The 10648-nt window shown below is 60.6% G+C and overlaps 1 protein-coding gene across 3 annotated transcripts; it reads right to left on the reverse strand.

Annotated features, from left to right (window-relative positions):
* Positions 1 to 800: 800 nt before the first annotated feature.
* Positions 801 to 10447, reverse strand: FDXR (ferredoxin reductase). 3 transcript variants are annotated; one of them, XM_036838347.1, is made up of 13 exons: positions 10286 to 10447; positions 9576 to 9694; positions 9414 to 9485; positions 5048 to 5143; positions 4727 to 4849; positions 4419 to 4532; positions 3982 to 4083; positions 3099 to 3206; positions 2770 to 2854; positions 2437 to 2636; positions 2183 to 2354; positions 1371 to 1541; positions 802 to 1237 (listed from the first exon to the last, which is right to left on the reverse strand). In XM_036838347.1, exons 1-13 carry the CDS (start codon positions 10362 to 10364, stop codon positions 1107 to 1109), a joined length of 1572 nt encoding a protein of 523 aa, XP_036694242.1. In that variant the 5' UTR covers positions 10365 to 10447; the 3' UTR covers positions 802 to 1106. The 3 variants fall into 3 exon arrangements, with proteins under 3 accessions (XP_036694240.1, XP_036694242.1, XP_036694241.1); XM_036838345.1 differs by lacking the exon at positions 9576 to 9694 and having other exon boundaries at positions 801 to 1237; positions 9414 to 9511; XM_036838346.1 differs by lacking the exons at positions 3099 to 3206; positions 9576 to 9694 and having other exon boundaries at positions 9414 to 9511.
* Between the last annotated feature and the right edge of the window lie 201 nt (positions 10448 to 10648).

The raw sequence follows: 10648 nt of genomic DNA on the forward strand, positions 1-10648 counted from the left end.
GGAGCGCTTGCCGCCGCCGCCACCCGCACGGGCCCGCCCCACCGGGTCCCGCAGCCTCCGCCCCGCCCCGGCCCGCCTCGGCCGGCCCACCCCGCCGCCCGCTCCCGAGCTGCTCTAGGACTCGTTGCCCGCCCTCGCCTCCCTTCTCCCCTCTCCACGACTGTGTCCCCAGACCCGACAGGACACTCGGGGCCAAGTGCAACCTCGGAGAAGACAGGCTGCCCGGAACCCTGGGTTGGAGCCCGAAGCTCACTGGGTGTGTGACCTTGGGCCGGTTAATTCCGAGAATCCCCCAGTCTATGAAGTGAGGCCAGCATCTTGGGGCCTGGTGTAAAAGATGGTGAACAGGCTACGGACATTGAGGTACTATTTTTTAAAGGCTTGTCAATCTGGCTGGAAACCAACAAAGGCAGGAAGGACAGAGTGGGGGACCCGCAAGAGACAGAGGGGCCACAGGGAGCAGATGTGGCAAGCTGCTGCCCAGCTCCCTCTTGTTCTCTTTTCTTGTTTGGGTTGTACTGGGGACTAACCAGGGAGGGGACCCAGCAGTAGGGCCAGCAGGGCAGGCAGGCTGGGGTCACAGGGTGCCTGCCGTGTGGGCAGAAGGCAGGCAGGCCGCAGCAGCAGGGCCAAGCTGAGAAAAAGACGGTGGGTGCCAGGACTGGCTGCCAAAACCCCTCAAGCCCCCAAGAGGCCCCTGAGCAGGGAGCTGGCTCTGCAGCGCCACCTGGTGACTGGAGGGGAGCTGCAGCTGGAAGGTGACCCCGGGCCCCAGAAGAAGTCGCACATCAACCACTGTCCCTCGGTTGCGGGTGTTTTATTTCCAGCATATTTCCGACCTGGTGACCCTCCACAGTCCAGCAGGAGATAGGCAGGAGGGAGGAAGGTCAGCCTCCACCTGCACCCATCCCTAACTAAGGTTATCTCCTTGCTGAGAGTTACCCACAGTGGCACGAGCGACCTTCCGGCACGAGGAAGCGCTCAGAGGCCCCTGGAAAAGGGGCAGCCAAGGCCCCATGCCAGGATGGCCAGGCGATGCAGCTGTGGTGCAGATCGCTCTCCCCCGCACAGCACTCCTCCCCTCCGTGCCCGCCTGGGATCTGGGCTCAGCGTCCCAGCAGCCGCAGCATCTCCTGAGGATCCAGCAGCTTCTCCCTGGGCTTCCCCACACCCTGGCCCCGGGACACCTCCTCAGCATCCAGCTTCTCCCAGTCCGAGAAAGACACAGGCCAGACCCCTGCGGCAGAGGGAAGACGGGTCACTGCCTTCCCCTCCTCCTCTACCCCAGCCCAGAGCAGCCCCCTTCCAAACAGTGAAAGGCCCAGGGAGCCCCCCACCCCGCCTCCCAGGAGCTCACACAGGGCCCAGACCTCGGCTGCTGAGCAGGGCCTTGACGGCCGCATAGCCAGGCCTGGGGCCAGACGGCAGCAGCCCTGCTTTCAGGTCCTGCAGCAGAATCTGGCCGGTGACGAAGCTGTCAGTCATGGTAGTGGTGATGACACCTGTGGGCCCCCGCTTCACCCAGCCGCTGCAGTAGAGGCCTTGGAGAGGGGTAACAAAGGGGTAAGCAATGGGGAGTTGGCTGGACACCCCTGGCAAGCCTGGGCCTCAGTACACACACGTGCACACGCCTCCATACACCCCACGGCCTCCCAGCATCCATCAGCCGGGCCCACTCTGGCCGCTGGCCCACTGCCCTCAAGGCTTCCCAAGCTGTAGTCACCATGCCGTCCCCCCTGACACCTCAGTGTCCCTGTAGACCAGGAGCTCCCTGTAGGAGCTGGGTCCTGCCCACCTTGTTTCAACAGGCTCTCAGTCAACACTGACTGAATGAATTAATGACTACACAGGTATGTGGATGTTAAATCAGGCTGGAAGCTCGCTGAGGCCAAGGGGCTGCTGCTTCATCTCCAGTCCCAGCACTAGGCCTAGCCCAGAGCAGGCCTCAGTAAACTGAATGACTTAATAACCAGATATATGTGTGGGCCATCTCAGCTAGACTGGGAGCTTCCTCCAGGGCCAGGAGGCTGGGGCAGGGCCAGGAGGAGGCTGGGGCAGGGCCAGGGTCTTGGGACAGGGCCTCGCTCAGAGCAGGTTCTCAATGCATGTCACCAGATGAATGAATGAATGTGAATGGCCCCGGGAGACACCAGCCTCCCTGTCCCCCACTGCACCCTCTCACCTGGCACATCCACAACCCGGCCCTCCATATTGGGGATGACCCCGAGTTTGGGGTCAAAGGGCACACTGGGGTCGATGGGGCGGCTCTTATACCCAATGCTGCTCAGCACCAGCCCACAGGGGAGGTCCTCCACGTCTCCAGTGGGCACTGCCCGGGTGGCCTCACCAACACCCTGTGGGGATAGTGTGGGAAACACCAGGCTGGGGCTGGGGAGATTTGAGAATGGGGGTGTCTTTGGGTAACAGAAGACTCACCTCCAGTCTGGTGACTGCCAGGCGGATGCCTGCCGCTCGCCGCCCATCTGGCGAGGGCAGCACCTGCCGCGGGCTTCGGAGAAAGCGGAGGCCCCAGGCGCGGGGGGCCGATGCCCAGCGGGCAGCCTCCGCCACCCCTGGCTTCTCCGTGGCTGCTCGAAGCAGTAGTTCCATCAGCCGCTTCCTCGGGCGAGGGACCTCTGTTAGCAACACAGAACATCTCAGGGCGGTGTCCGGGTTACAGCCCTCTCCCCTAATGCCCTCCCTCGAGCCCTCTCTGACCTAGACCATCCCCTCCCTAGTGAGCCGGGGGGCCAGGCCAGGGCCCCTCACCCTTGATTCTGTCCTGAAGGCCCAAGAAATCCGCAGGATCCAAAATGGGCCGAGTTCCTGGTAACTGAATCATCTCCCGAAGCTCCTTGGAGGTGTGGGCGGGGAGTGGGGGAGGAGTCAGGCCCAGAGCGCTGTCGGCTCTTGAGCCCACCCCAGAACCCAGCCCAGGTGGGAGACACCACCAGCTCCCGCCAGAAGGCAGGCACTGGGCCCCAGGGGGGCCTGCCTGGCCCTCCCTCTTCCACCCCAGGCAGCTCTGCCCTGCCACACCTCCCAAGGGGCAGACCATCTACTTGGGACCCTGGCCCCTCTCCCTCAGGCCCCAGCACCTTAATGGTGAAGGCCACTTGCAGGGCTCCACGTCGGCCCACTATCCACACCGTCTTCACCTGACTCTGTCTCAGCGCCCCCAGGGCAGCCTCCGTGATATCCGTTTTCTGGCACAAAAGGAGGACCTTAAAGTCGTTGGACACTGACAGCAGAAGGGGCCTCTCCATTAGCTGGGCGGTGAGAAGGTTGGCAGCCTGAGATGGTACCACTGCCCACCCCCCCGGTGGCCAGATGGAGCACTGCTGCCAATTCTGCAAATGGCTCCAATTAGTAGCAAACCAGGCCCACGCTCTTCATTCGACAAGTGTTTACTGAGTGTTTACCACGTGCCAGGCACTGTGCAAAGGGCATGGGTTGGGGGTGTGTGAATGGTGAGCAAAAGAGACGTGGTGCCGGCCTTCACAGAGCTTCTGATCTGGTGGAGAGAGAGACTTATCGAATATTCAGTAAAAAGTATAAAATTGCAGTGGTGACAACATGCTTTGAAACAGAAGTAGCCAAGTCTACGGGAGGAGAGTATTACAGGGAAATGGACCTATTCAGGTCCATGGAGGCTTTCTGGAGGTAGGGACAACTGAACCAAGAACTAAAAGATGCAAACAGGTTAACGGGCAGGAGGTGAGTTGAGAGGGTTCTGAGCAAGAGGAATGGTGTGTGTGTACTGAAAAAAATTTTTTTAAAAGCCTATGTAGCTGCAGAAAGTGAAGGGGGAAATGGTATGAGACGAAGCTCACAGGCTGCCTTTTAGAAGGCCTCTGCCCAGCACCAAGGGGAAACAGAGGCTCAGCGTGGAGGGACGAGGCCCAAACCCTGCAGGCAGGGGCACCCTCTCCTTGGTGTGAGCCCCCCTCCACCCCTCCGGCCCTTGACCTACCCACTCACCTCCAGGTGCTCAGGTGGCGTCAGCAGGATCCGGGCCACATCCAGAGCCACATTCCCCTGCCCCAGGACCACGGCCGTGTCACAGCTCAGGTCCGGCGCCAGCTGGAGGACAGAGGTCTGGATAGGGGTCCCCTAACCTTGGCCCCAGTCAGGCTAATCTCAGCCTCATGCCCAGTCCCCGGCCGCACCCTCAGGCTCCCCTACACTCGGAAAGTCCACCCACCCTGAGCTTCAGCTCAGGTCCCTCCACCCCGACCCGGCGGCCCCTCTTCCCAGAGGCCTCCCCCCTCGGTCAGCCTGATGTTTCACATCTCATCTCACTGCGAGCTTCCCAGGCCTGTGGCTCCCTCTTCCCCGAGCTGTGGCAGCCAAGAGCTGCCCCTGGCCCCGGTGAGGAGTGGGGAGGAAGAGGCAGGGGGAGTGCTCCCCAAACTCACCTCCCGGTTCTCAGGAAGCCCATTGTACCAGCCCACAAAGGCCCGGGCTGAGAACACGCCAGGCAGCTCCTCTCCGGGGATCTCCAGGGCCTGATGGTCCTCTGCCCCATAGCTCTGAGGAAAGACCCAGAGGCCTCAGCAGCAGCTAAGGGGCCAGGCAGCCCCCGCCAGGCTCCCAGCGGCCTCCTTCCGGCTCCTCCTCCATAGCCTCCGCCGTGGCCCTCACCCCTAGGCCTTCCACCCGCTGCCACCAACCACTGCTGCGGCCCTGCCCCCTCCCCCACCCCCCCACCCCCGCCTGCACTCACCAGCACCACGGCGTGGTAGGCGTCCCGCAGCTCCTGCACGGTCACATCCCTGCCCACCACCACGTTGCCGTGGAAGGCACAGCGGTCAGAGTGGGCCGTCCGGGTAAAAGTGTTGATGACATTCTGCCGGGGCCCGAAGTGGGAGGGGTTAGAGGGTGGGGCAGCTCCAGGGGCCGTGGCTGTGCCACCCTCACCCCACAGTGTCCGGGATGGCATCCCCCCAGAGGGCCTGGGGTCATTCCATGCGGTCAGGGAGCCTCCCTTCCCTCCTCACCTTGACCAAAGTCTCCAAAGCCCTGCTCCGAGCCCAGAGAGACCCACCTTCACCTCGGGGTGGTCGGGCGCCACGCCAAAGCGCACCAGGCCGAAGGGCACCAGCTGCTTCTCGTAAATGTCCACGTGGGCGCGGGAGTGGTGCTGGGGGAGAAGGCAATGGCTGGTGGGGCCGAGGGAGGCCCCTGTGGGTCCTGCCCTTCCCAGGACAAAGCAGGAGAGCCCAGCTCAGTGGGCTAACAAGGTGGCCTCGACCCTCTGCAAGGAGAGAGAAAGGCCCACGACTCCCCATCTGCCTAGAGAGCCGGGCTAGAGGAGTGGGCAGCACAGCGCCAGGGCAGCCGAGGCCAGACTTCAAGGACTGCCAGCCCACTGAGATGGCGAGAACTCTGGCCAACCAAGGAAGACGGCAGCTTTCCCACCACTGGAGTTGTATCAGGGGAGCTTCTTCGTCTACTTGGGTCAGACGTGACACACAGCCCTGGCCTAGAACCCGCTGACACTTCTAGAAATGCCCAGCCCACAGATGACCTGAGAACCACCCTTGGAAACTCATACCTGCTTTAGCTCTAGCCTCCAAGACCATCCTGTTGGAAAGCGGACCAGCAGGACAGAGACTTAGAGGCACAGCTGGGGCATGAGGGGAGCACACGGGAATGGAAGTGGCCCTACTCCTAGTGTTAGAAAAAACAATCTCACTCATATGTCGGTTCCACATTGCCTGCCCCCCACCCCAGGGCACCCAGAGGGGCCATGGGGAAGGCTCAGGTTTGGGGGTCGGGCAGACAAGTGTGGTGTAGCTCTGCCACTAAACAGCCGCATGGCCCCGGCAAGTCCCAGCGTCCGCCTGGGTCTCAGTCTCTTCCTCTGTAAACCGGGACAGATGACACGCCCCTCTCAGGGTTGTTGGGAAACATCCCGGAGGTCAGGATGGTGAGACTCTGGGCCACAAGCAGGTTCAGGGTCAAGCAGTTGGGGCTCCTGTAGATGACACTACCCTGCCTCGCGCCCCCATCAGCCTCTTGCGCGATTCCACGCTCCCGATTCAGTGGGACTCGAGGCAGATGAGCTCCCGCCCCCCAGCAGCCCTCACCCCAACAAAGCCTCACGCTCAGCTCGTCGCCTTTGTCCACATCCCACTGCCTGCGCCCAAGTCCCGGTCCCCCACGCGCCCATCGTGCCTCCCGACTCTCCCCATCCCCCTCAAGCCCCGCTGACGTAGCTGTGCCCTTGAAGAGCTGCAGCTTTGGAGTCAACAGCCGCGGGGCCAACCCAGCCCCACTGCTATCTGACTCTGTGCCGCTGGAATGTTCCTTACTGGAGCACAGAACACTCCTTCTGGCGTGGGGTTCTGGATGAAATGAGCAAAGCCTACACCCTTAGCCCAGGGAGTGACCCGCTGTGAGTGTTCAATCAAAAGCTGTCATTACCGTCACTGTGGTTTTTGTGGTAGTTGTATCTCACCACCTTGCTCACAAACCTTCCCTGGCTGTCCTGCCGTGGGACAAAGTTCAAACTGCTGAGCCCGGAGGTCGATACCGGACGGACGCTATCCGCCTTTCCATCTTATCTTCCCTTCTCTCCAGCTGTGGAGCCTTCCCTCCAGCTCACAGGGCTCTCTCCAAGGCCACCTCCATAAGGCTCAACCCGCTGGACCTATTTACTGGTTCTCTCACAGGACTGGCCTCATCTTCCAGGATGCCCCTCCTCCCTAGCTCTCACAGGTCCCTCCAATCCCTCTGGCTGTTCTTTTCCAGGCCCCTTTTCCTCTGTCCCCCCTCTAACAAGAATATTCTCTGAGGTTCTTCCAATCTGAGACCCCTCCTTCCCTTGCCCCGGAACACATTCCCTGGGGAATTGTCATCTGCTCCCTCCTGTGACCTCAAACTCCCCTGGACTTACTGATGACATTCTACTCTCTCTCTTCTGCCCAGACCTCCCACCAAGCCTGAGACCCCTGAACAGCGCACCCCAGACACCTCACACCCATTGGGATGAAAGTCAGTCCTCCCCTCCCCCAAACCTCTCCCTCTCTGCTCCGGGGTCAGAAGCTGGGGCTCCTCCCTGACTCCCCTCTACCCTGTCCAATCAGACCCCCATCCTCCCCACTGCTCTTTCGGCCACCAGCCCTGCCTCTCGCTCTGCTGTCTGCCCTGCAGGCAGAGAGAGAGCTCCAGATCAAAAACGGGGTGCTTTCAGTCCCTTGCCTAAAACCCTTCACTGAAGCCAACCACCTATAGCAGCAGGCGGGGATTTGTTTTCAAATGTTGATTCCTGGGCCCCAGCCACAGTTTGATTAGGTGGGAACTAGGCCCAGAAATGTGTATTTTCACAAGTCCCCCAGGGGACTCTGATGGAGGGAAGGGGGTGGACAGCACCAAGGGACACTGCCTGAGTCCAAGCCGGTCAGTGGCTTCCCAGCCACCAGGATCTGGGCCCACCCACCTCCTCCAGCCTCTGCTCTCAGCCCTCCACCCTCACTGCACACGCCCACCTTTCTGAACTCACCGGTCCCCAAACCCGCATTCTCTTTCCTCTGGGTCTTTGTCACACGGTTCTCTGTGCCTGGGGCCCTCTGGCCTCTTACCCATCCCCCTGCCCCACCGGGTTGCTCCTTCTGTCCTTGAGACAGCAATCTGGACGTCACCTCCTCCAGGCTGGGTTAGGTGCCCCTCCTGTACACGCCCCCGCCACCCACATCAGAGCCCTAGAATACCACGTAAACCCTCTTCCCACCACTCCACAACCTCCCACAGTAGACTGTCAGGTCCTTGAGCATGCGGACCACGTCTGTCCTGCTCACACTCATGTTCCCCGTGCCAAGCTGTGCCTGGATCATGTCAGTGTCCAGAGGTTGATTACTGAATGGCCCAGCGTGGAGCTTAAGAGTGGGCTCTGCCATCGGAGTGCCCACGCTCAGAACCCAGGCCTTCCCTGCTCAGACGAGGGGCCTTGGGCAGCCTCGCTCAGTTCTCACCTGTGAAGCAAGAGTCATGCCACCTGCTTCGCAACTTGTCTTGGGGATGCGATGAGATGCTGTACAGACAGTGCCTGACTCGGCTAAGTGCCACTGTCCCAAATGTGCTGCGCGTGTTCCCGCCGCGGGAGCACAGCCAGTCGCTCGGAGCTCCCAGTGGGCCAGGACCAGCTTGTAACTGGCCTCGGTGCCCATCCCCCAGCACCTCCCCCAGGGAAAGTATGTGCAGGCCAGAGCCTTTGTTCACACTGGGGACATTGAGAATCCTGCCTGGAAGGCCTACCCTCCTCCCTCTCCGAATTTCAGGCTCAGCTCGCACACTGCCCCTTACACAGAGCCCTCCAGGATCTCCCCAGCCCCTGGGAGATCCCTGGTCTCCCTGCCAGCGCCCGTGCGGGAGGCCCTCTCCAGAGCCTGAGGCCTCCTTCAACTCACTTCTCCAGGAAGCACTTTCTGACTGACCCCACCCAACTGGGCTCATGCTGGTCACTTCATCGTAATTAGCTCTTTCCCCTGTGCTGCTTGGAAGCCGTGCTTAGGTCACTTTTTGGCAGGGTGACCAATGCATCCTGGCCTCCCCAAGACCCTCCCAGTTTTAACACTGAAAGCCTTACATCCTGGGCAAACTGAGCAGGTTGATCACCCTACTTTTTAAGTATTAATATCTGTATATGTGTGTGTGCGTGCATGTAATTAATATAGTCATCCTTTCTCCTCTCTCTCCACAGCAAGGCCATTGCCCTACGTCTCAGTCAGCCTAGGTCTCCCACACCCCTCCCCCACCCCACCCCCACCAACTCACGCCAACCCATGATTCTCCCTCCCTCCTCCCTCCCGCCAAGGTTTGCCGAAGTTTCAAGGGTAACCAGCAACCTTGGGGCCCTGCCCGCCAAGGCTAATACTATAAACCTTGAGACCCCGGCCATGGGGTGGGGGGAAGGCGTGGAATGGAGGGTGGAGAGCAGGCCGGAAGACCAGCATGGCATGGGGAGGGCTGGAGCTATTGGCGAGGAGAGTGCAGTGAGGTGCCTAAAGTTACAGAAATCCCTGAGGAGAGGGGGTGGCCTCAAGATGCAGGATGTTCAGGACAGAGTGGAGACAGAGGAGAAAGAAGGGAAGATGAGGGGCAGGACAAAGTCATCATGCAGGTCTGCATAAGCTCCCTGGAGTACTTGGCCAAGAAGGCATAGCCGACCGTCTGCCACAGACCACTGACCATCACCCATGAGACAAACACACTTCTCTTCTAGCTGAGGACCTAGAGTGGGGAGCCCCAGGTGACAAAGCATGCAGGAAATGTCCCGTCTAGATGGGCTGAGAGCCCCTTCCCCTTCAGGGATCCAGGAGTGCTTTTAAAACTCAAAGGAGTGGAGCTTGCCCTTAGGATTGGAGCAGCAGGTGAATCATGGGAAAAGGAACCAGGAGGAAGCGGCTTACCTTTAGCAGGTGTTGGGTGGTATAAAAGCCAGCTGGGCCACTGCCCACCACACAGATCTGGGGGGTCTGCTCCTGTGTGGAGAACTGCTGGCGGAAGCCTAGGGCAGGGGAGACCGGGGAGGAAGTTCAGTTCAAGACTCCCTCCCCATCCCAAACCCCAACTTCAGTGTCCAACAGAAAACGGAGTTTCCCAGGCTTCACCCTCATCTGTGCCCTCCTTCTCTTTTTCCTCAAAGCTTTGGCGTTTGCAGGGTCCCTTACTTCATCTGAATTCCCAAAGGCTGTGTCTCCATCCAGAGCCCTCATCTCACCCATGAACTTACTATGCCGCTGAAGATGGCCTACTCGACAATCCCCATCACCCCTGAAGCTTCCCTGCTCAGCACTTCTTAATTTTTCTCACCGGGTTCCCAACCCACCCAGCTAGAATACCACATCCTTCCAACAGACCCCATATCGCCCCTGTGGATCTGCCCACAAGGCCCCATTTTACCTCTTCTTACCTCTCTCTCCACAGAGCCCTCTATTGCCCATATAGGCCCCTGTTTCGCCTCAGACTTCCCTCTTGCCCCACAGACCTCCTTATCACCCCCATTCACTCCTTCTCACTTCTGTGGACATCATGGTCTCCCCTTCTCACTTTTGTTGATCCCTGTCTCACCCCAGGAGCCTCACATATTACCGCACAGGCCGCCATCTGCCCCTGTACACCACCCCCATCTCATCTGCATGAGTGGACCCCTCCAGTCTCGCCCCTGGTCCCCTCTCTCTCCCCTCTCCAGCCCTGCAACCAGCTCGGCTCCTACTCCTATACTTAGCGCTCGCAGGCCTCCCCGCGCTCCCATTCAGCCCTAGAGGTGCCCTGCTCCTACTCTGGGTGCTCTCGGAAGGAGGCGGCCGGGTCCGAGGCCATGCCAACCAGGGCCACCAGCGCCAACAGCGCGGAGCCATGCCTGGAAAGGGCAACTAGCCAGCGGACCCGACCCCGCTGACTGCCCTGATCTCCCGCGCCGGCTCCGGCCCCGCTCTCCTCCTTCCTGTGACCCCACCCACAATCGCGGCCCCGCCCCAAATCCCGCCTCCCACGCTCCAGGAAAGCACAGCGTAGCGGCTCCACCTCCACAACCGAAAGAATCCCGCCGCCCTAATGAAAAGCCCGCCCCCCCCCCCGGTCCACCCCCTTCCGCTGAGGGCCCGCCCCCCCAGGACTTCCGGGCCGTACGTGACTCAATAAA

The sequence above is a fragment of the Balaenoptera musculus genome, chromosome 20, assembly GCF_009873245.2.
Source record: "Balaenoptera musculus isolate JJ_BM4_2016_0621 chromosome 20, mBalMus1.pri.v3, whole genome shotgun sequence".
Lineage (NCBI taxonomy): Eukaryota > Metazoa > Chordata > Mammalia > Artiodactyla > Balaenopteridae > Balaenoptera > Balaenoptera musculus.

Bases quoted from the DNA above. Each gene is read 5' to 3' on its own strand.
- FDXR (XM_036838347.1), bottom strand. From the start codon at position 10,364: ATGGCTCCGCGCTGTTGGCGCTGGTGGCCCTGGTTGGCATGGCCTCGG. The intron at 9,695-10,285 runs GTAGGAGCAGGG...ATGGAGACACAG, and splicing joins TCCTTCCGAGAGCACCCAGA to CCTTTGGGAATTCAGATGAA. The intron at 2,637-2,769 runs GTGAGGGGCCCT...TGTTGCTAACAG, and splicing joins CCTTCAGGACAGAATCAAGG to AGGTCCCTCGCCCGAGGAAG.